The sequence below is a fragment of the Pipistrellus hanaki genome (assembly GCF_964339955.1).
Source record: "Pipistrellus hanaki genome assembly, chromosome: 1".
NCBI classification, from domain to species: domain Eukaryota; kingdom Metazoa; phylum Chordata; class Mammalia; order Chiroptera; family Vespertilionidae; genus Pipistrellus; species Pipistrellus hanaki.
The window spans coordinates 105,431,923-105,457,255 of record NC_140503.1 but is presented as its reverse complement, the minus strand read 5'-3'; the positions used below and the strand labels follow the sequence as shown (position 1 = coordinate 105,457,255).

Genomic DNA, 25,333 nt, shown 5'->3' with positions numbered 1-25,333 from the left:
AAATATTTCATATTTTTGATAAAAATAAGTGAAGTGATATATGGTAAGCGGGCACATAGAAGGAGGTATAAAAATTCAGAATTGTTGGCCTGGTCAGTGTTACTCAGTGGTTAGAACATCTGCTCATGCACCTAAAGGTCTTGGATTCAATTCTGGTCAAGGACATGTACCTAGGTTGCAGGTTCAATCCCCAGCCCTGGTTGGTTGGGCTCATGAGGGAGGTAGCCAATCACATTGATGTCTCTGTCTGTCTATCTGACTCTCTCTCTAGTCCCCTTACTCTTCCCTCCCTTTCACTCTATCTAAAATCAAAAGAAAAATGCCCTCAGGTGAGGGTTAATAACAGCACAAAAATTCAGATTTGGGAGACATCCAGAATATTTATATATTTAAAAGCCTAAGCAACCATTACAAATGGCTGACTGACTGACCAGCCAATAGCTATGATGTGCACTGACCACCAGGGACAACCCCCCTGATGGCCAGTGCACTCCCCCAGCCAACCTCCCATGGCCCCTCCCCTTGGCTGGTCAGCCATGCTGAAGGACCCCACCCATGCACAAATTTGTGCAGCAGGCCTCTAGTAAGAGAAATAACATTGCTTCCTCAATGGGCCTTTCACTTAAAAGATGCTTAAGAAATGTAAGTTGCATTATAATTGATTTACTATTACATTAATGAATTCAGCAAAACTTAAAGCAAATAGTTCTTTAGCTTACTTCAACTTGTTGGGGATCAGCCTCTGGGGCAGGGGCACTGTTTGAGGCTCCCTAGTGGAGAGGGGTTGGAGCTCACATTTTCTTAGCACTTGCCCTGACCAGGCACTGTGCCCCACAGGTAATTTCATTTGGTTTTCCTAAATCCATATAGTCCTGGAGGATTACTCAGGTACAGATTACAACCCATACCAGCAAGAGGTTTGACTCCCAAGAGGGCTGCTCTTAGTTACACTGGAGGAATGAAAGCATTTACTGTTATTTCATGAAAAACTGGCTTCATACCTCTCAGCCTGTGTCTGGCTGGCTGCCTCTGCAGTGACCCTCACATGTCAAGGTTGGAAGCTTTGTGCCTCTCACCTTTGGGACAGTATTGCTGTCATGGTAACCACCATTTATGGAGTGTCCACTGAGGGCCAAGCCTTGTGCTAGGTACTTTAGCTGCATTATTTCATTTAATCCACATGATAGCCAGATGAGGTAGGCCTTGTTATCCCCATCTTACTGCTGGGGATGAGGGATGGGTAGTAATTTACCCATGGTTACACAGGTAATATGTGGCTGATCTGGCCTGTTTTTCTGGAATGCCTAGACTCTTTCTGCCATCGTATGTTGCTACCCCTCTCCCAGGTGACCCTCACCTATCAGAATGACCTGCCCAGAACAATGGAGAGTGGGGCCCTTGCCTCTTTTTTCTGAATTCTCTAATATTGGCTAAGCCTTAACTGGAAATGCCTCTCTGTTGGACTTCCATAAGCTCATTTTTCACCTTTGTGTGAATCCAGACAAGATACCTCTTCCTCTGGCCAGATTCATCTCCCCACACTGGATTTCTGCACCCAGATGTCCTTTTGCGGTGAAGAACCTACTCAGCTCTAAGTGGCATCCCTGCAGACACAAGACACCACTGCTTTCCGTTGATCTGAATTGGTTTTCTTGAATGCCCATTTACTTGTCTTATTCCACCTTCTCTGGGCCCTGCAAATAAGGCACCTGCAAATCAGTCTTGGAAATCCAGAACCACGTGGATGCACAGCGAGCACTGGGTTGATTTGTTCTTGGATGCTTGGCTCATTTGCAAACATCATCTTTTAAACAAGAAGAAGCAGCTTGTTGGCAATGGTTGGAATCAGAGTGTGTCATCTCTGGGCTATTGTCCCAGATGGTTTGGGTCAGTTCTGAAGCCTGCTCTCAGTTTTATTTTGGCACCCTGCCTCCTGGGAGGCCAGTGGGTGGGTCACTGAAGATAGGTCTTCTTTAGGTTTGTCTTCCTGGTGTGAAACCTTTAGCATGCAGGAGAGAGCTGATCAACAATTCTCTCTCATCATTGATGTTCCTCTCTCTCCCCATCTCTCTCTTCCTCTCTGAAAACAATAAAATATATATACTTTTAAAGGAGGCCTTTTAAACTTAGAGTTGCTTTCTACTTCCTTTGTTAGGTCACTTGCCTCTGGGCTCCTTGTAGTGCTTTTGAAATGATTTGTGACAAGATCTCTTTCCTTTCTCTTATTAGTACAAATTCATCAGTTCCATCTGTGTCCCTCTCTTTCTCCCTCCCTTCCCCTTCTCCCTCCCTGACTTTGGGATCCTTCTTCCTGAAGGTTCAGAGCAAACCTGTCAGCTGATTCTCACACTGGTCTTTAGATGCAGACCTTAAATACTTTCTTGGGATCAGCAGTAGATCTGGGAAAAATGGGGAATGTTTGTGACAGTGTTACCTACTGTGTAACCAGGAAAGCTTTTGTTTCCCGGAGTGGTCCGAATTTTCTCTTACCTCCTGTAGACACCAGGTCAGTGACTGCCCTGGCAGCATCCAGTGTTGTGAAGTTCTCAGAAGACAGACACAATCAACCTAAACCGTTTGCTCATAGCCTCTTTGAACTTAGCTTGGCAGGCGATCATAATGGAACAGAGAGGGTTTTAGAAACATGGGGCTCTCTTTCCAGTTTCAGGCTGTAGATTCCTTTTGGTCAGCTCACCAGATCATGCAGCTCCTCTGTGAATGCAGGTTTCTGCCTTCAGCTGCTGTTCCTTCCTAGTCTTCCTCCCTGAAATTGGGGTTTTTGGTCTCTCAGGGTAGCCACTAGCTACTGACTTTTAATTTTATCAGCTCCCTTTGCTTCCCACCCAGATGTGCAGGGCTATCCTGACTTCTTGCTTATTGGAACTCAGACCCTTTTCATCTCCACTAATAGATCCAGAGAGGCAGACAGCCTTCATTGACCCATTGCTTAGAAATGTTGAGCAATTAAACTATAGTCTCTCATATTGTTATTTCAATAAATCTGCACCTCTGGGTCAGACCCACTGCCAGTACCTCTGGGTCAGACCCACTGCCAGTCTCAGGGATTATGCACTCAGGATAAGAAAATGGCAAGCCTTGCCCTGAAGGACTAGAAGACTTGTGAGGGGGCCAGGCCGTTTATTCAACAATGTTACCATCTGCACATGAGGCTGCTGATGGTCTTTGTTGATCTAAAATCTTTCGAGGAGTTTATGACTTTTTAGTTATTGATAGTGACATTTCAGAAGTATAACTTGTCCCTGAAGAATTTCTGTTCCCTCAGTCTTTGGGGCTTACAGCCTGTTTCGGAGGGAATGTTTTGTGTCTGCTCATAAAGTTAGCATATTGAGATATCAGGTGCACTGACGTGGCTCCTCTAGTGAAGCTGCCTGTGCAGCAGACGCAGCTTCTGGGAGTTCTGATGGCAAATTCCTGCATTTGCTTCTTAGGATCCTCCCACATCCACAGTTACACTTCTTAAGAGTCTGTGGAAAACAGGTTAGTGCTCTCATATATTGAAAGCCTGTGCAAAAGGCAAACAAAAAAACTTATGGTGGCATAGAGGAATAATAAATGACAAATGAATCTGCCTCTGCTCCATGCCTGTTTCCCAGAGGAAATCATTGCCCAACATTTTATTTGTATCAGTTCAGAAATATATCCTACATGCATACATACATATGCATTTTCATACATTGTATATATTTTTTCTTTTTAAACACAAATGGGAGCATGTGTATTCTGTGTAGCCTTTAGTGACTTGTTCTTTTAACTTAATAGTATTTTATAGACCATTCTGTATTAGGTATTGCCTCATTCTTGTAACAGACCTGTAGTGCTCCACTGTGTACTCTGATAGTTATTGTGGTTTAACTTGTCCATTGAGACTAGGAGTCTGTAATGTTCACCTTCTCATTCTCTTTAGCCTATCTTCAGTGCTAAGACTGGCCATGTAAATTTGCCTCAAAACATTGTCAGGGTAAGAGTTTTGTTTTAATGTTAGTGCAAAGTGCAAATGTGGCATAAAGGAACCATTTAAGTCAGATGGAGATTATTTATAGATATAGTGGGATTCAGTGAGATTCTTAGATTTTTATCAATAGCTTCTAGTGCAAAGACTTCATCCACATTGAATCTGTCAACTGTCTTCAGTAATAAATAATCTTCCAATGTCTGTTTACCTAACAACTCAACTCAGGTACATTAGCTGCAAGAAATGCCTCTTTTCTAATACTGTAAACCCAGAATGTCAACCTGCAGCAGCGTAAGCAGACTTCTCACTTGAACAGGGGTAGCTGATTCACGGCCTTGACCCAGTCTGGCAGGCTCAGACTGCTGGGCTTCCTTGAAGGCTGTTTCCCGAGGCTGCTGCTCTGTCAGATGTTATGGCCCATATGTGGTTCATGTTAGCACAGCTGAGAGGCTAGGCCTCTCACAGAGACTTGACTGAGTTCTAAAAGAAAACAAAAGGGGGATAAACATGTAGAGTATAAGAAATACAAACAGCCTGGCTTCTGGAGGTCAGGGTTCCCACTCTGTCTGTCCAGCTCTGTATTGGAAACTAAAGAAAGATGTGTGACCCCATCTTCTAGCTTCAAGAAGACGTCCTTGCCTAGGTGGCTTTACAGCTCTGATAGGCATGTGTGGAGTACCATCCACTTCTTAATTCTTTCCTAGAACTTATTAGAAATGCACATTTTCAGACTCCACACCATATCTGAATCAAACTTTGAAATGTGGGGTTCAACGATCATTTGAGCAATTTAAACAGCATTCCTGGGTGACTTTGATGGTTGCTCAAGCTTCAGAACAACTGAGATAGAGAACATAGGAAGAATTAGAAGGAGAACAGTTTTGGTGGGGAAAGATGATGAATTTGGGCTTGAATGTATTGAATTTAAGATTTCTGTGGGGAAGAGATTCCAAGGTTGTGGCATAACCCAAGTAGCTAAACTCACTTTCTCCAAGGACCAAACTGGAATTACAACTAAAATATAGAAAAAGCATCCTGAGAAATCAGTCAGAGTCTAGGTGGAGAGAACCTTTAGAACCAAGGATAGAAACTAAAGACCACATAGAGATGGGTAGGAAGGGCAGAGGTGTGAGAAGGTTGGCAGGGCTCCCACAGAGCTGAAGGTCTGGAGGGATATACCAGCTATGGGAGATTCCCACTGAGAACTCTTGGGTCTAAACTCTAAGCTGGGATTCCCAGCCTAGAGCACCAGAACTGAGAAAGGTGCCCACATAACATATGGCTGTGAAAAGCAGCAGGGTTTCTGTCTATCAGGGAGAGATGGCTGGAAATGCAGGCACCCTCTTAAAGGGCCAACACACAAAATTGCATGTGCAGCCACTCACCTTGGGATCCAACAGATGGAGGGCAGAGTGGGCTAGAGCTATGTGAGAAGAATTCAGAGTAGGGGGCTCGGAGGTTAGAGCTTGGAAGGCAGACACCTGGTCTCCTGTGCTGAGTCATTGCCTCATAATGCAGAGGCCATCTTTCTCAGGCAGCTTTTAGCAGGGTGGTGGGGGAAGCAATTGCTCCATCCTGTTGAAAAACCTCTTGCTCCACCCTGGAGAATCTACACCTTGCTGAGTTTGATAGCCTGAGGCTAATCAAGACTTAATAATAATCAGACTGCAGGCAGAGGCTGATCTTTGGAGGCTTTGAGTCTGTCTTATCTTCTTGTGGGCTTGGGTCTAGGAAAAGCAGATTCTGGTGCACATCTTGGCCCTTTAAAAAGGCATCTAGCCCCAGCAGAGGGAACTACAAGCTGTGGATGGCTGATAGCTCCAAATGGTACTCAGGGCCAGTGAAAAAACAGCACTTGACATGGTCCTGCACCAGAGACTGGAAAATCTATTTAATACATAGATATAAACCCAAACAGGCAGCCAAAATGAGGAGACAAAAATCAAGCTCCAAATGAAAGAACAAGAGAATTCTCAAGAAGAAGAGCTAAGTGAAATGTAGATGAGAAATTTATTAGATACAGAATGAAGAATGATTATAATGATGCTCAACAGCTTGAGAACAGATGTAGCACTAATAAAGAACACATTGGAAGGAATACACAGTAGATTATGTGAGGCAGTGAATTAGAAGACAGTATAGGAATAATTACTTAATTAGAGAACAAAAAAGAAAAACAAAAACAAAAGACAAGAGGACAGTTTAAGAGAGCTGTGGGGCAACATGAAACATTATAATATTGGCATTATAAGAGTACCAGAAGATGAAGAAAGTGAGAAAGGGATAGAGAATCTCTTTGAAGACACAATGACAGAAAACTTCCCTAACCTGGTGAAGGAAAAAGACAAAATTCAGGAGATACAGAGAGTCCCAAGCAAAAAGAACCCAAACAGGTCCATGACACATTATAATTAAAATGCCAAAAATTAAAGACACAGAATTATAAAGACAGCAACAGAAAACCTTTTTTTTTTTTTTTTTTTTTTTTTTTTTTTACCTACAAAGGAGCTCCCATAAGGCTGTTAGCTGATTTTCATCAGAAACTCTTCAAGTCAGAAGGGAATGACATGAAGTATTCAAAGTAATGAAAAAACAAGATCTGAAACAAAGACTATCAGAATAGATGGTGAAATAAGGATTTCCCAAACAAATAAAAACAAAACAAACAAACAAGTTTAACACCAAAAACCAGCACTGCAAGAAATGCTAAAGAGTCTACTGTAATAAGAAGAGATATATGAGATAGAGGCGGGGGGGAGGGAGAGAAAAAAATATAGGCAAATAAGTATCTATCTACATGAATAAAAGATAAACATGCAAATTACCATCACTCTGCTACTCTACCAGCCAATCAGAGTGAGTATGCAAATTAACCTGAAACCATGGCAGCAGCCCTGCTGCCCCCCACCACCACTCTGGACCTGTAGGGGTCAGAAAATTTGGATGCCAGCACCTGAGGCTGGCTGCAGCCCAGGAGACGAAGAAGCCGCCTGCCACTTAATCCCAGGCTGCAGCCAGCTGCAGAAGCGTCACATCTGCCTGCCCCATGTCCTGGGGGAGACGGAGAAATCTAGCCCCAGCACCTGAGGCTGGCTGCATCCTGGAAAAGAACAAGCCGCCTGCCTCATGATCCCAGGCCACAGTCAGCTGGAGAAGTTGCCGACACTGCATCCCAGGGAAGATGGAGAAGCCACCTGTCTGTGATCCAGGTCCCAGCACCTGCGGCTGGCTACAGCCTGGTAGACGGAGAAGCCACTCACTCCACAGTCCCAGGCACCAGTACCTGCGGCTGGCTGTGGTCCAGGAGACAGAGAAACTGCCCACCCCTCAAATCCGGGCCCTAGCACTTGTGGCTACAGCCCAGGCAAAGCCACCTGCCCACCATCCCCTGCAGCTGCAGCCAGCCTGGGAGCCTATGTCAACCAGAGGGAGAGAAGCCCGGATCCTGGGTGCCAGTGGTCGGTGAGAGGAGGGAATCCTGGGTCCCAGATGCAGGGCTAAGGCAGAGGTGGTTAGGGGCAATCAAGTCATTATGGGATCAGTTAGGGACAATCAGGCAGGCAAGCAATTAGGAGCCAACAATTCTGGATTGTGAGAGGGATGTCCAACTGCTGGTTCTCCCCTGAGGGGTCCCAGATTGGAGAGGGTGCAGGCCAGGCTGAGGGACACCCTTCCCCTTCCCCCTTCTGCCCTGTGCATGAATTTCGTGCACCGAGCCAGTAGTATATATATATATATATATATATATATATATATATATATATATATATATATATATATATATACATATATACATATGGCTCATATGCTGTCAGACTTGTTGCTATGACATGCACTGACCACCAGGGGGCAGATGTTCAACACAGGAACTGCCATGACATGCACTGTCCATTTACAAAGAAACGGCACTGCGGACCTGGTGCCCAAAAAGCAACACTCGGCTTCTCCCAAGTGGGACACAGGCTCTACCATCACCCTGGATCTTGAAAGCCTACCAAATTGCAGCCAATGCTGCTGAGACCCCATGGTGCAAAATATTATACAACCCACAATCCAGCCCAGCCGGGAAATGGTGGCTGTAGGCACAAGGTAATGATGTTGTGTAGCAACTCCCACTTCCTCTCCTAGTGACTACTAGCCTCCTTGGAGTTGCTTCAGCCCAGGAACACAACTTGCTTTATAGCCAAGTGGGAACATTTTACACTTTAACCAAATGTCTATGAAGCTTTTTCCCATGCTTCATCTTGTTTGATCCTCACAGAAGTTCTGGAGTAGGTAGATAGGAGACTCCGTGGAATCCTATTTTCTTTTCATTAGCCAGAAAATGGAGATTTAGAAAACTTAGAAACTGACCTGACTGAAAAGAAGTAGGAAATGGTGGTCATTAAAAATGACTTCAGGTTTTCTCACTGCACAGAATATAGTCAAACACTGCTGCAGTTAAATATTTTTCCCTTTGTTCTCCCTGTATGATATACAATAATAATTTGCTTTGTTGGTGACAATTACCTGAAAGAGAATGTGGGCGCTTAACTGGGGTGGAAAACGTTTAGCTAAATCAGAAAGCAGGTTTAATTAAGCAAGTTTATATACATAAAGTTCTTATTGGTGCCAATTGCACACGTGTGTTTCCATCTATCATTGTTGATTGTGAATTTGGTTGACACTTCTATTGTAAAGAAAGGACAAATAACGATATTAAAATATTTCTTCTAATTACAATAATTTCCTTTCACTGTGCATGAATTTGTGCACTGGGCCACTATTCAGTAATAACCTTAAATGTAAGTGGGTTAAGGGCTCCAATCAAAAGACATAGGGTAGCTGTATGTATACAAAAATATAACCCAAATATATTCTGTCTACAAGAGACCCAATCACACAGAATAAGAGTTAATGGATCGAAAAATATTTTCCATGTAAATGGAAATGAAAAAAACCTAGGGTGCTCAGCTGGTGAGGCTTAGTGGTTGAGCATTGCCCTATGTACTAGGAGGTCATGGTTCAATTCCTGGTGTGGGCATATGCCTGGGTTGTGGGATCAATCCCCAATGTGAGGTGTACAGGAGACAGCTAATCATTGATTCTCTATCATCATTGATGTTTCTAGCTCTCCCTTCCTCTCTGATCACCTTCTCTTCTTGTCTGATCACTGTGGCTAAGACTTCCAGTACTATTCTCTTTAATAAAAGGCTAATATGCAAATCGACTGGTTGGTGGAACAACCGGTCCCTATGACGTGCACTGACCACAAGGGGGCATGCGCTGGACATGGTGGTCATCAACTGTCACGGGATTTTATATTTTAAAATATGTTCTTAAAATCTAGATCCCCTGCCTGGCCCCTTCTGCTTGACCCCCAGCTTCCTGTCTGCTGGCAGCTCTGCTCCCACTGTCACTGCCCCCACACGCTGATGGTGCTGGCCCTGCTTGTACCTGCTGACAGCAGGGAACAATTGGGGCAGGAGCCGTCAGCAGGTGTGAACAGGGCCAGCACTGGCAGCAGGTGTGAGCACCGGGCAGGACTGCAGCATGTGGGAGCAAAGAATTTTCAGCAACCACCAAAGGCTCACCCCAATGATAGCAACTGATGCCCCACCTTGATCTGGCACCCTCACTCACCTGCTCCACCATCCCATGACAGTTGATGACTGCCATGTTCAGCACATGCCCCCTTGTGGTGAGTGCACATCATAGCGACCGGTTGTTCAGTGGAACCGAATCAGTCGATTTGCATATTAGCCTCTTATTATATAGAATAGTACTGGAGGTCTTAGCCACAGTGATCAGATAAGAAGAGATAAAAGGCATCCAAATTGAAAAGGAGTAAGTAAAGCTGTCATTTTCCACAAATAACATGATACAGTACATAGAAAATCTTAAAGACTCCATCAAAAAACTAGATTTAATAAATGAATTTGGCAATTTAGCAGGATACAAAGTTAACACTCAGAAATTGATGGCATGTTTATGCAACAATAATGAATTCTCAGAAAGAGAAACCAATAAAACAATCCCATTTACCATTGCAACAAAAATATTTAAGATACTTAGGAATAAACTTAACCAAGGAGGTAAAAGACTTGTACTTAGAAAACCACATGACATTTAAAAGAGAAGGAAGAAGATAAAAACAAGTGGAAGAATATGCCATGTTCATAGATTGGTAGAATTAACATCATTAAAATGTTCATATTGTCCAAAGTAACCTATAGAATCAGTACAATCCATATTAAAATACCAAAGGCATATTTCACAAATCTGAAACAAATGCTCCAAAAATTAGTATGGAACAAAAAAAAAAGATCCCCAAATCACTACAGCCATATTGAGAAAGAAGTACAAAGTTAGAGGGATCATAATACGAGACATCAAATTAAATTACAAAGCCACTCTAATAAAAACATTTTGGTACTGGCACAAAAACAGGCATATAGATCAATGGAACAGAACAGAGAACCCAGAAATTGATCCAAGCCATACGCTCAATTAATATTTGACAGAAGAGGCAAGAGCATATGGGGTAGAGACAGTCTCTTTAAAAATGGTGTTGAGGAAATTGGACAGATAGCTGAAAAAAAAAAAAAGTACAAATAAATAAAAGAAAGAAACTATACCACCGACTTGCACCATACAAGAATAAACACAAAATGGATGAGTCTTAAATGTAAGTTGTGAAACCATAAAAGTCCTAGAAGAAACTACAGGCAGCAAAATCTCAGACATCTATTAGAGCAATATGTTTGTGGATACATCTAGGGCAAAAGACACTAAAGAGAAAATAAACAAATGGAACTACATCAAAATCAAAAGCTTCTGCACAGTAAAAGAAACCAACAACATGAAAAGGGAGCACACTGTATGGGAAAGCATATTTGCCAATGATATATCTGCTAAGTGGTAATTTTCAAAATATATAAAGAGCTCCTACAACTTAACAAAAAGAAGACAAACAATATATTAAAAATAGGTCAAGGACTTAGACACTTTTTCAAATTGGACATACAGATGGCCAAGAGACATATGAAAAAATGCTTAAAGTCACTAATCATATGAGAGAGATGAATCAAAATAACAATGAGGTACCATCTCACACCTGTCAGATTGGCTACCATCAACAAATCAACAAACGACAAGTGTTGACGAGGATTTGGAGAAAAGGGAAACCTAGTGCACTGGTGGTGGGAGTGCAGACTGGTGCAGCCATTATGGAAAACAGCAGGGAGTTTCCTGAAAAAATTAAATATGGACCTGCCATTTGACTCAGTGATCCTACTTCTAGGAATATATCCTAAGAAACCCGAAACACCAGTCAGAGAGAATATATTCATCCCTATGTTAATGGCAGCACAATTTACAATAGCTCAGATCTGGAAACAGCCCAAGTACTCATCAGTAGATGAGTGGATAAAAAAGCTGTGGGACTTTTACAGCTGTAAAAGAGAAGGATCTCTCACCCTTTAAGACAGCATTCATGGGCCTGGAGAGTATTATACTAAGTGAAGTAAGCCAGTCAGAGAAAGACAAGTATCATACAATCTCACCCATCTGTGGGCTCTGAAAAACAAAATAAACTGGTGAACAAAATAGATTCAGATACTTAGAAGCATGAAACATACTGTGGAATCCCAGAGGGAAGGAGGTGGTGAGTGTTTGGATGGGAAGAGATTAAAGTACTTGTATGCATATATACTAAGGTGACCAGACGTCCCGCTTTTGGCGGCACAGTCCCGATTTTTAACAATTTGTCCCACGTCCCTCGGGTTTTAAAAAAGTCCAGATTTTTTTAAAGAATGCACAAGCTAGGGAACGGTGGGAGAACGGGAAGAGAATATACAGTTTTCGGCGGCCATGTGGCTATTTAGCCAGGATATGAGTTTTATATTATTTTTGTTAATTTTATATTGTTAGAATTGTGGAATACGCGCTGTCCTTACCATGAACTAATGCTGCAACTAAACACGTTTTTTCTATGGTAAATAAAGTGTGGACATCAGAAAAATCACAATTAAGTGTTGAGACTTTGAAAGCCATTTTATGTGTGAAATATAATTTAACAAATTCTTGTGGAAAATTTCATCACCTTTTAAACAACAATCTACTAAAAAAAATTCACTCAAATGAGAAATATGCCAAAGAATAAAATAATACTATATATAATTTTTTATTTATTATATTTGTAAATTGTACTTATGTTGAAATTTAAAAAATATATGACAATGCTATTTTTGCATTCTATGAAAATTTTTGTTGCTCCATATAGACCAAAATTTTAATCAAGAACACCACCCCCACACCCCTATACCCCCCACCTCCCCCCGTCAATGGTGTCCTGCTTTACCAATGTTAAAATCTGGTCACCTTAATATATACATAACCCATGTATGCAGACAATAGGGTGGTGAAGGCCTGGGGCAAGGGGCAGGTGTGGGTTAGAAAGGGTCAGTGGTGAAGAAAATGGGATACCTGTAATACTTTCAACAATTAAGATTTTTTTTTAAAAAAAATATGTGTGTGGGAAGGTCTAGGTGAGGCTATCAACTTGTGGACCCAGGACCCACAGCAGCATCAGCATCACCTGGAAGCTTGTTAGAAATGCAGAATCAGATCTCCCCAGGCCTCCTGAATCAGAAGCTGTAGTTTGACAAGATCCCCATGTGATTTGCTTACACATCACAGGTGCGAAGCAGGCCCTAGCCTAGAGTTAAGTTGGTTCTGTGTGGTTGACTTTGAGGACAGGTTGCTATCATTTGTGAGTGATGGTTGTAGATGACACATTTTTCAGGGTCCCTAGGTAGTTAGGAGACTGGATATGGTGTCCTTGTATGAATCATCACAGTGACTGTTTACCATTAACATCACAAAGCTGCACAATATCGCACATAATGAGCCCTGGATGGTAGCCAGCCTGTTGTGACCAAAATATTTTGTGTGTTTATTACCCTTTCCAAAATGCTACTTGCAGCCATTATCCCAAGAAACAATTTTTTCAAACTCCCATGGTAGGTCGCTGGAAGAACTGGGCCTGGTACCTGATGTCAGAACCCTTAACTGTTACGTTCTTGTCACTGAGCCATGCTATGGGGAATGGGGACTCTGCATTGACTTATGCTGTCAGGGCTGGAAATGTGAACAAGCAGAAAAAAAAACATCACAGCAGATGCTGAGTAGATGTTTGTAGAAGATGCTGAAAGAAGGTTTGTTAAAGGTTGTTGAAACAGCCGGAACTGGTTTGGCTCAGTGGTAGAGCGTCGGTCTGCGGACTGAAAGGTCCTGGGTTCGATTCCAGTCAAGGGCATGTACATTGGTTGTGGGCACATCCCCGGTGTGGGGTGTGCAGGAGGCGACTGGTTGATGTTTCTCTCTCATCAACGTTTCTGGCTCTCTATCTCTCTCCCTTCCTCTCTGTAAAAAATAAATAGAATATATTAAAAAAAAAAAAAAAAAAAGGTTGTTGAAACAAATGATGGAAAACATAATAAAAACTGCTTTCAGATTTAAAAAATTCATTCTCAATTTGATCTTTCTAAGTCAATAGGATGAAAATTATCCATGCTCTCTTTAAAAAAAATAACACTTTTATTGAGACAAATTAACATGCCATAAAATTCACAATTTAAAGTGTACAATTCAGGTTTCTTGTATATTCACAAGGTTGTACAACCATCATCACTACCTAATTACAGAACATTTTCATCAATCCAAAAGGAAATCTTATATCCTTTAGCATCATTTCTTACTCCCCCCTCTCCCAGCCCCTGGCAACCATTAATCTACTTTTTTTTTGTCTCTACAGATTAGCCTGTTCTGGACAATTCATATAAACGGAATCATTCAATGCATGCCTTTTCTTTCTGACTGGCTCCTTTAACATATAAAGTGTTCAAGGATCATCTATATTATAGAAAATATCAATATTTCAATCGTTTTGTGGCGATTAATCTAATTGTATGAATATACTATACACTGTCTATCCATTCTCAGTTGTTAGGCATTTGAGTTAAGATTTTGTGTGGACATATGTTTTGTTTTGTTTTTTAATATATTCTATTGATTTTTTACAGCGAGGAAGAGAGAGGGATAGAGTTAGAAACATCGATGCAAGAGAAACATCGATCAGCTGCCTCTTGCATACCCCCCACCGGGGATGTGCCCGCAACCAAGGTACATGCTCTTGATCTGAATCGAACCCGGGACCTTTCAGTCCGAAGGCCGACACTCTATCCACCGAGTCAAACCGGTTTTGGCTGGACATATGTTTTAATTTCTCTGGTTATATACCCAAGATTGTAATTGTTGGGCCATATGGTAAATCTATATTTCATTTTTTGTGGAACTTCCAGATAGTTTTCCAAAGGACTGCACCATTTTACACATCAGAAATGCATGTTGCCCTAGCCGGCTTGGCTCAGTGGATAGAGCGTCAGCCTTCAGATTGAAGGGTCCCAGGTTCCATTCCGGCCAAGGGCACATGCCTGGGTTGCAGGCTTGATCCCCGGGAGGGCATGCAGGAGGCAGCCAATCAATGATTCTCTCTCATCATTGATGTTTCTATCTCTCCTTCTCCCTTTCTCTCTGAAATTAATAAAGAAATATATTTACAAAAAAAGAAATGCATGTTGGTTCCAGTTTTTCTACATCCTCTCCAACACTTGTTGTTATCTGTCATTTTACTCTAGCCATCCTAGTGGATATGCTCTCAGTTTATAGGTAAGAAACCTGATGGTGCATTATTTGCCAGAGTTTGTAGAGCTAGTAAGTGGCAAATCCAGATTTTTTTTTAAAAAAGCAAATACTTGTATCATCCATGTTTCTTGCTAGTTGTGCTTTAAGTCCATTGCTCTTTCTAAGTTATTTACACTTTACAACAATTTATAGGAAGATGGCCTTGTCATCTTTATTTATAAATGCATACAAGACCAGGTCTGGGCCTAGGTTAAGGTCCTTAGGTCCCAAACTAAAGAAACCACTCAGGTTCAAACAGCACTCACCTGACCCTATGTGCTTCACTGGCCTCATCCTACTCTTGGCCCTGTTTGAAGAAACTGAGGCATTAGAAGACTGAGTAACTTTTTCAAAGGTTCAGTAATTAGTAAGTTAGCAGAATTGGGATATAAACCCATGAACCCTGGCTTCAGAGTCCAAGTCAACAACTGCTATACTACACCATCATGTATATTTTAGATCTACAAACTGGGCTTTTTCTGTTTCTTTCTTATGGCTTCACTTTCTGAAACTAGTCAGAGCTGTGACAAGTGGGGAAAATTCTGGCAATGGGTTAGGGGGAGACCGACCATGTGCAAGTATTCAACTTAACAGCCCTCGGGCATCTCTGCATGGACCCCTATGGAGGGTTAACTGGCCACACAATTTGCATTGGCCATATCTGTGCTTATTATCCCAACTCTACATAAGTCTTCCTGGTTCATGTAGGCTGCTCTGCAAGTGGCCAGATGTACTTTTTGTTGTTGAGGAACAGGCCATTCTGAATGGTCAGGATGATTAGCTCTGATCGGCTGTAGGGAAAATATACGTCCTCCTGGACAAGTGGGGATGAACCTGCTGCCAAGTTTTCAGAAATCACATCTCATAATCACACCCTAATTGGGTTCTTATTCTCTTTAGTCTGATTCTCAGAATTAACTGGTCATTTATTTACAAACTAGAAGCCCGGTGCATGAAATTTGTGCACAGGGGATGGTGGAGAGTGTGTGTCCCTCAGCCCAGCCTGCACCCTCTCCGATATGGAACCCCTTGAGGGCTGTCCGACTGCCCATTTGGCCAGATCCCACTGACTACTCACCTGCCTGCCTGTCTGATGGCCCCTAACTGCTTCTGCCTGCCAGCCTGATCATCCCTTAACCACTCCCCTGCCAGCCTGATTGATGCCTAACTGCTCCTTTGCTGGCCTGATTGACCCTAACTGCCCCCCCCCCGTTGCTAGCCTGGTCACTCCTAACTGCCCACCCCTGACAGCCTGGTCTCCCATGTCTTCCCCTGCATGCCCCTCCCCCCCCCCAACTGCCCACCTCTGGTGGCCCGGTGTTCCCTAACTGCCCTCCCCTGCTGGCCTTATCCCCCTGCAACTGCCCTCCTACAGGCCTGGTTGCCCCCAGCTGCCCTCACCTGCCAGCCCAGTCACCCATAACTGTTCTCCCCTGCAAGATTGATCCCTCCCAACTGGCCTCCCCTGCTGGCCTGATAGTCCACAACTGCCCTCCCCTGTTGGACATCTTGTGGTGGACATCTTGTGTCCACATGGTGGCAGCAATATTTGACCATACCGGGGTGGCCATCTTGTGTTGGGGTGATTGTCAATTTGCATATTACTCTTTCATTAGATAGGTTGATCATCTTTCTGATGGTATTACTATTTGTGAGTTTTGAATGGTTTTCCTGCTTAGGCAGAGCCTCCTACAAAGCAGTGTGGGGGGAAAAATACACATTTGCACATGTATACATTACCCCCCTCAGGAGTGATGGGCAGCCTTTGAAAAGATGCTTGTACAAGTCCTCAGCCAACAGCAGGTTTCCATTGCCCTAGGAGCAGTATCAGTGAAAAAATTGCTTCAGCATATGTCTGCTATTTTGCTGCCTGTGGATGCCTCTAGTATTTTTATGGTTTCCCTTCTTATGTTTAACTCCTTTATCCACTTTGAGTTTATTTTTGTGTATGGTATAAGTTGGTGGTCTAGTTTCAGGGTTTTTTTTTGCATGTATCTGTCCAATATTCCCACCATTTATTGAAGATACTGTCTTCACTCCATTGTATGTTCATGCCTCTTTTGTCAAATATTAATTGAGCATAGTTGTTTGGATCAATATCTGATTTCTCTATTCTGTTCCATTGATCTATATGTTTGTTCCTGTGCCAGTACCAGGCTGTTTTGAGAACAGTGGCTTTATAATACAGCTTGATTGAGATACTACGTACTTTGTTCTTCTTTCTTAGGGTTGCTGCAGATATTTGAGGTCTTTTTTTATTCCAATTGAATTTTCAGAAAGTTGGTTCTAGGTTTGTGAAATATGCCGTTGGTATTTTAATGGGGAGTGCATTGAATCTATAGATTGCTTTGGGTAGTATGGACATTTTGATGATGTTGATTCTACCATTCCATGACACAGTACATTCTTCCATCTGTTTATGTCTTTCTCTATCTCTATTTTTAGTGTCTTGTAGTTTTTTGCATATAGGTCTTTTACTCCTTAGTTAAGTAGCTAAGAGAAACAGAGGCATGCAAATATGTCAGAAATAGGAAGACTAACTTCTTAATTGCATCTGTTAAAGCAACATGCTGGGTCTCCCATCATTAACTGAATCCCAAGTGTTTCCAAGATTAATTGAGAAATGCCTTAAGCCACAATAAGCACTGTTAGCATAGTTTAATTCAAAATCATCAGTTAAGAATGAAGGTGCAATTAGTGATAAAGATGTTAATAACTGGTGGTGGTCTGTTAAATTTTATATTCAGTGGTTATGTAAGTAAAGAAATTTCCTCAAGATAAAAATTAACTGTTCATATTAATTGCTACTTTAATGTGCTTATTTTAATGGAGCCATCTTGTAAAAACCCTTGGGCACATTTCCAATTTTATGTAAAAGTAGAATTATGGAAATATATGACTTTAGAGTTGGAACAACCTTACCAGTAATTTAATCCAGTTCAGTCATTTTACAAATAAGTAAGAGTTATATTACTTACCTGGTACTTAATTAAGTCCTTCCACAGAATATTGGAACCTGTGCTTCCCAAGTCTCAGACTGGTGGCTGAAAACTTTTCAGATCCTTCCAGTCAAAAGTTCTTTCTTTTGCTCTGGCTGGTGTGGCTCAGTTGGTTGAGTGAAAAGGTCGGCAGTTCAATTCCTGATCAGAGCACATGCCCAAGTTACAGGTCAGTCTCTGACATATGGAAGGAAACTGATAGATGTTTTTCTCTTCCTCTCTATCTAAGATAAAAACAACAACAACATTTTAACAGGAAAAAGTGCTTCCTCTTGCCTCAGAGTTCCAAGTGCACTATTTTTTGCAATGCCTCCAAAAATTTTTATCTTGCTCTGCATTACGTTCTAGTTGCTTTTAGTTGTAAGGTTGAAGCCTTGGGAACCATGCTTGATTCATTTTTGTATTTCATTAACATTCCTATATTATGCAAACAACTTCTTTATAGTCACTTTACATGCATTGTTGTGCTGGACCTGGTTTTCCCCTCCTCACTAGAGCTGATTGTGTCTTTACAATGGCAGCTTGAAGTTGGCCATACTGGGTGTATTTACACTATGAAAATGAAAAAATGCTATAAATCAGAGCTTTTATGCCCTGGAATGCCAGTTGTCAAAAATTTCCTAGCATACCACTGTTCATATGATTTGCATAAGGTCTTATAAGGCAGCAGATCTCAATAAATCCATAACAATGTGAAGATGACCATTGTTCAGCATGGGTTGCCTTGAGAATGATGAGTAGCTAGTTGCTCAACCTCTTCTGGTTTCTTAAGGGATTAAGTCTGACACAGTGCAAGTCAGGCCTAGGACTGCATCAGAATTTGTCTGATTAGCTAAATACTACTTATCTAGAAATGCTATTTGGACACTAATGGTAATGGAAACAGGGTCTGAAATATCAGGCATAGTTGAGTGAGAAAAAACCCACAAATCACTATCAGAAAAAAATGAACAGAAAGTTACTATGGCTGAAATTACAATTATATCTTTATACTTCTCAAAAAACCTTCAGTGGCTCCTTACAACCTATAAAAATACCCAAACTCCCTGATGTAAGTCATGTACAGACCACAGCTCACTGTCCTAAACTCATTTTCAACTGCTTACATAACCAACCTTCATTCTGTCTTCAAGCCTCTGCAGAGCCTGTTCCAGCCTGACATTCCCTCCTCCTGGAATGCGCCCTCTGCCTCCCTGTCCCACCATGGACTCTCTCCTAAGCCTGTTTCTACCCAGTCCCTCTACCATCATGGAACAGAGCTTCTGGATGAATGTGACAATTCTCATGACTGTTCATCTCCTTTCTTATGTGTCTCTGTAGGAGCAAGACCCGAGGTCCAATCGGCCCTGGCAAGTATGGCTATGGAAAGGCCCCATACATTTTACCACTGCAGACGGACTCTACACACTCACCGCAGAGACTTCGGAGGCAAAGGTCCTCATCCCGGCATTCCAGATCCCAAGAGGCATCAGGTCTTAGCTATGGCTATAGCCCTCCAGGTGGCGGGGCCCCCCACCATGGACCTCTGTACCCCAGTGACAGTGGCCCTCATTCTGGACTGCAGACCTCAGAGGCTTCCATTTACCAGCTGCCTTTGACCCATGACCAGAGCTTCCTTGTAGCTTCAAGTTCCTTGCACAGCCCAGAAACAAGCAGCAGCCATGGCATGGGGGCCCACAGTGCAGCCCTGAGCTTTGCCCAGCCAGCCCGGTCTGCAGCAATCTCCTGCATTGGGGCCTATCGCCAATACAAGCTGTGCAACACTGACGTGAGTACACCACCTCCTCTGAGCCTGGGATGGCTACTGTGCTTACCTTCCCGTTAGGTGGCAGTGAAGATGTGGAAGGCAGCAAGACATGGTTTTCTAGGCCATGTTTTTGTAATTTATTTGTGAGGGGTGGAGAGGAGTGCGGAAAGGAGGAAAAAAGAAATAAAAGGGAAAACATTGCTTTGGGAAGAAGAGAAATACTTTAAGTAATTACCTATTTCATGGATTAACTAAAACACCCTTATTTCTTAAGCTGTGGATTCTTTATTAAAAAGATATGTGTGGCAGATCCTGATCCAAAAAGAATATAATCATTATAACTAGTAACCGCCACTTACTTTCCACTGGAAATAGCAAATTCTTCCCTGGGATCTCCTCATAGTGGCTCTTATGGACTATGGAGTTTGTGAACTACCAGATGCTTCGTCCCAACATAGCACTTTTAGAATTCCTGTGATAGGCGCAGAGACTAAAGGAGGAGGAAGTGGTGGTACCACACCAAGTCCTCCTTTTTTCACAACCATGTCCTCCTGCATGCTAGGCCATGGTTTTTAGTTTTTAAACCTTCCTTCCATCTCATTTATCTCTGTTATTCTCCCCACAATAACTTCTTGAATCACTTATTGGCAACCTATTGCTCCATATAAAATAACTTCCAAATTCTTAATGGCTTTATGTCAACAGTTTCTTCCTCAGGGATCTGTGGGTCAACAATTTATTTCTCAGGGATTAGTTTGGCTAATTTAGGGAAGACAGTGGTGGCACCAAATAAGTGGGAGTTTAGGCATTTGACTAGCCTAGGTATCACCCAGTAAATTTCCTTGGGGGCTCCCTGCTCTTCCAGGCACACACACACTTTAGATACGGATTTTGACAAAGTCTGGTAGTGAGTCATTTGATGAAGGTTCCACAACTAATGAATAGCAAAGAAAATTATAAATGGAAACTACATAATATGACCAAGTATGTTTAAAAAATATCAGTTTAAAAACTATATATAAAAGAGAAAGGAAAGGAAAATGTGTAAAGGTTAAATTTCCAAGTTGCTATATTTTTATTAATAATTTAATCTGCTTTAATACTCTGTTACTAGGTAACAGGAAAACTGTTATATATTAGCTTCAATTTCCTCATTAAAAATATATTTCCTTCCATGAAGTCCATAGAAATGACTTAATTTGTGATTTTAATAATTTTGGAATGCCTGGATTGCTTTTTAGCTTGTTCTTCAACTGACAGACTTCAGGAATTATTAATTTTTATAAAGCAGTAATTTTTCTAAAGCCATTACTAATCAGTCAACCAGTAAGTCTTAATTGAGCATCATTGCTCATCTTGTAACAAAGTTGTGAGGACCATAAAAAAAAAATACTAGTGCCTCTGATTAGACATGGTCCCTGTTCATCCATTGCAATTCTTTTAAAATAAAATGAATTCATTTTCAATGGAAAACACGTTCTCCCATTAACTAGTCTGTTTCTTAATTTTGAAGACCAAGTACTAGCAAATCAAAGATAAGGGCAAAGGGAGAGGCTATTTGGCATACACACTGAGTGGCCAGATTATTATGATCTCTGAACACACACACACACACACACACACACATATATATATGTGTGTGTGTGTGTGTGTGTATACATACACATACATACACATATATATATATATATATATATATATATATATATATATATATATATATATTTATTAGTGGCCTGATACACGAATGAAGATTAAAAATGGGCCTTTGTTCCCCTGGCTGCTGGCACTGCTTTTACTCTGGCCAGAGCAGCCTTTCCACTCCAGCCCAGAGCCACCTTTCTGCTCTGGCCAGAGCTGCCTTTCTGCCTTCCCATGCTGTCCAGAGGTCTGGAGCGGCTGGGGTGGTACAGAATGCCTGTGTCACTGCCATGGCAACGATGAAAGCATCCCACCAGAGCTCAGCCTACTTGGAGCCTGTGTATGCAAATTAACATGTCGTCTATGTTGAATTAATTTGCATACCCACTCCTGATTGGCTGTGGGCATCACAGAGGTACAGTCAATTAGCACACTACTCTATTATTTTATATATATATATATATTAGAGGCCCATTGCATGCAGATTCGTGCAAGAATAGGCCTTCCTTCCCCCGGCTGCTGGCACCAGTTTCCTCCAGCACCTGGGACCCAGGCCTTCGCTCCAGCTGGAGTCTTCAAAGTTCACTGAAGCTCCCTCCACTCCCCCACCATCCCCCTCATAGCAGGCATCCTGACCCACCCAGCTGCTTCATGATTGCATATGCAAATCCACCCACCATCTTTGTTAGGTTAATTTGAATACTCACTCCTCATTGGCTTGTGGGCGTTGCAGATGTATGGTCAATTTGCATATTTCTCTTTTATTGGTGTACATATTAGAGGCCTGGTGCATCAATTCATGCATGGGTGGGGTCTGGCCAGCCTGGCCATGGGGAGAGGACATGGACGGTTGGCTGACCTTCCTGCTGGTCAAACTCCTGGTCAAGGGGACAATTTGTATATTATGCATTTAGAGATCATAATCTGGCCACTTAGTGTATGTGGACCTGATAGCTTGTAAGCATTTTTTTTTCATTTAACCTATATTTCTTTAAATTGTGCACTTCTTGCCAGACCTGTGCTGCCAATAGCAGGGCTGTCCAGCCCATGTATCAAACATGGTTTCTCTAGGTTTTGGAGTAACTCCACTACTGAGGAGATTGAATTGCAATGAATCTTCAAAAATTCTTGTGAATTCATTATATTTTGGAAATAGGTAAAACAATATCTTAAACCCAGGACAAAGATATAGTATACATAATAATAAAATATTGGCAAAGGATCATTCAAATTTAATTGCCTTCTCTGCTGTAACATTTTTCAGTGTCCTCCCCAGTGCACCCTATCACCCCAAGCCACATCCTATTTACTTTTATTGAGTAAGCATTCCTTAGAGGTTCTATTACTGTTTGTCTTCTTTATATAAGCCCATGGCTTCTTGTGACTTGGACCATACTTTATGAACACTTTCATTTTTAAAAATTATTTTTAAATAATTTCTATTTCTCAATTAGTTGATATACAATATTATATTAGTTTCAGGTGTAAATCCCAGTGATTACACATTATATAACTTACTATGTGATCATCCCAATAAATCTCATACATATCTGACACCATACATAGTTATTAAAATATTATTAACTGTATTCTATAGGCTATATTTTTTTCTTACATCTTTTTATTGAGGTATTATATGTGTACATATCTTACCAACTACCCCCTCCCCAATACATGCCCTCCCTCCCCAGAGTTTTGCATCCATTGGTTATGCTTATATGCGTGCATACAAATCCTTCGGTTGATCTCTTATCTCCCCCATATCTTCCTACCCTCTCTACTGTAATTTGACAGTCTGTTTGTTGCTTTACTGTCTCTGTATCTATCTTTTTGTTCATTGGTTTATAATGTTCTATATTATCCATAAATGAGTGAGATCATGTGGTGTTTTTCTTTCATTGACTGGCTTATTTCACTCAGCATAATGTTCTCCAATTCCATTCAGGTTGCTGCAAATGATAACATTTCCTTCTTTTTAATGGCAGCATAGTATTCCATTGTGTAGATGTACCATAGTTTTTTTTATCCAATCATCTGCTGACGGGCACCAAGGCTGTTCCCAAATCCTAGCTATTGTAAATTGTGCTGCTATGAACATAGGGGTGCATATATCCTTTCTGATTGGTGTTTCTAGTTTCTTAGGATATATTCCTAGAAGTGGGATTATTGGGTCAAATGGGAGTTCCGTTTTCAGTTTTTTGAGGAAACTCCATACTGTTCTCCCACAGTGGTTGCACCAGTCTGCATTTCCACAAGCAGTGCACGAGGGTTCCTTTTCCTCCGCATCCTCGCCAACACTTGTCGTTTATTGATTTGTTGATGATAGCCATTCTGACACGTGAAATGGTACTGCATTGTCGTTTTGATTTGCATCTCTCGGATAATTAGTGATTTTCAACATGTTTTCATGTGCCTCTTGGCCTTCCTTCTGTCTTCTTTTGAAAATATTCTATTTAGGTCCATTACCTATTTTTTAATTGGATCATTTATCTTCCTTTTATTGAGTTGTATAAGCTTTATGTAGATGTTGGAGATTAAACCTTTATCAGTGATAACATTTGCAAATATGTTCTCCCATAGAGTGGGCTTTTTTGTTGTTTTGTTGATGGTTTCTTTTGCTGTGAAAAAGCTTTTGTATTTTGATGTAGTCCCATTTATTTATTTTTTCTTTAGCTTCCAGTGCCTTAGGGCCAGTATCAGTGAAGAAGTTCTTCGGCATATGTCTGAGATTTTGCTGCCTGTGGATTCCTCTAGTATTTTTATGGTTTCCTGTCTTACGTTTAAGTACTGTATCCATTTTGAGTTTATTTTTGTGTATGGTGTAAGTTGGTGATCTAGTTTCATTCTTTTGCATGTATCTGTCCAATTTTCCCAACACCATTTATTGAAGAAACTGTCTTGAATACATTGTACGTTCATGCTTCCTTTGTCAAATATTAATTGAGCATAGTGATTTGGGTTAAAATCCGGATTTTCTATTCTATTCCATTGATCTTTATTTCTGTTCTTGTGCCAGTACCAGGCTGTTTTGAGAACAGTGGCTTTGTAATACAGCTTGAAATGTGGTATTGAGATCCCTCCTACTTTATTCTTTTTTCTCAGGATTGCTGTGGCTATTCGGGGTGGTTTTTTTTGTTCCAGATGAATTTTTGGAGAGTTCTTTCTAGGTCTGAGAAATATTCCGTTGGTATTTTAATGGCGAGAGCATTGAAACTATAAATTGATTTGGGAAGTATGAACATTTTAATTATTTTGATTCTACCAATCCATGAACATGGTATGTTCTTCCATCTTTTGCATCTTCCTCTATCTATTTTTTCAGTGTCCTATAGTTTTCCTCATATAGGGCTTTTACCTCCTTAGTTAACTTTATTCCTAGGTATCTTAATTTTTTAGGTGCAGTGGTAAATGGGATTGCTTTTTTAGTCTCTGTTTCTGTAAGTTCACTATTGGTGTGTAGAAATGCCATAGGTTTCTTGGCATTAATTTTGTATCCTGCAACATTGCCAAATTCATTTAAGTCTATTAGTTTTTTGTTGGAGTCTTTTGGTTTTTTTATGTACAATATCATGTCATCTGCAAATAAGGACAATTTTATTTCTTCTTTTCCAATTTGGATGCCTTTTATTTCTTCTTCCTGTCTAATTTCAATGGCTAGTACTTCCAGTACTATGTCAAACAGGAGTGGTGAGAGTCAGCATCCCTGTCTTGTTCCTGTTTTTAAAGGGAATGGTTTTAGATTTTGCCCATTGAGTATGATGTTTCCTGTGGGTTTATCATATATAGCTTTTATTATGTTGAAGTGTGATCCTTCTATTCCCACCTTGTTGAGAGTTTTTATCAGGAAAGGGTGTTGGATTTTATCAAATGCTTTTTCTGCATCAATTGAGATGACCATATGATTTTTATCTCTCAATTTGTTTATGTGATATATCACGTTTATTGATTTGCGGATATTGTACCATCCTTGCATTCCCAGAATAAACCCTACTTGGTCATGGTGTATGATCTTTCTGATGTATCACTAGAGCTTATTTGCTAGAATTTTGTTGAGGGTTTTGGCATCTATGTTCATGAGGGATATTGTTTTGTTATTTTCTTTCATTGTGTTGTCTTTATCTTCTTTGGTATTAGGGTGATGCTGGCTTCATAGAAGGAGTTTCGAAGTGTGCCTTCCTGTTGAATTTTTTGGAATAATCTGAGGAGGATAGGTTTTAGATCTTCCTTGAATGTTTGGTAAAACTCTCC

At 41.1% G+C, this 25,333-nt stretch overlaps 1 protein-coding gene across 1 annotated transcript in view; it reads left to right on the top strand.

Annotated features, from left to right (window-relative positions):
* The window catches only part of THSD4 (thrombospondin type 1 domain containing 4), a 691,206-nt gene that overhangs the window by 109,166 nt on the left and 556,707 nt on the right, over positions 1-25,333 (top strand). Inside the window, exon 5 of the mRNA XM_084897723.1 lies at positions 19,018-19,465. Coding sequence (XP_084753849.1) covers positions 19,018-19,465 — 448 coding nt within the window. The remainder of the gene's footprint in view (positions 1-19,017; positions 19,466-25,333) is intronic.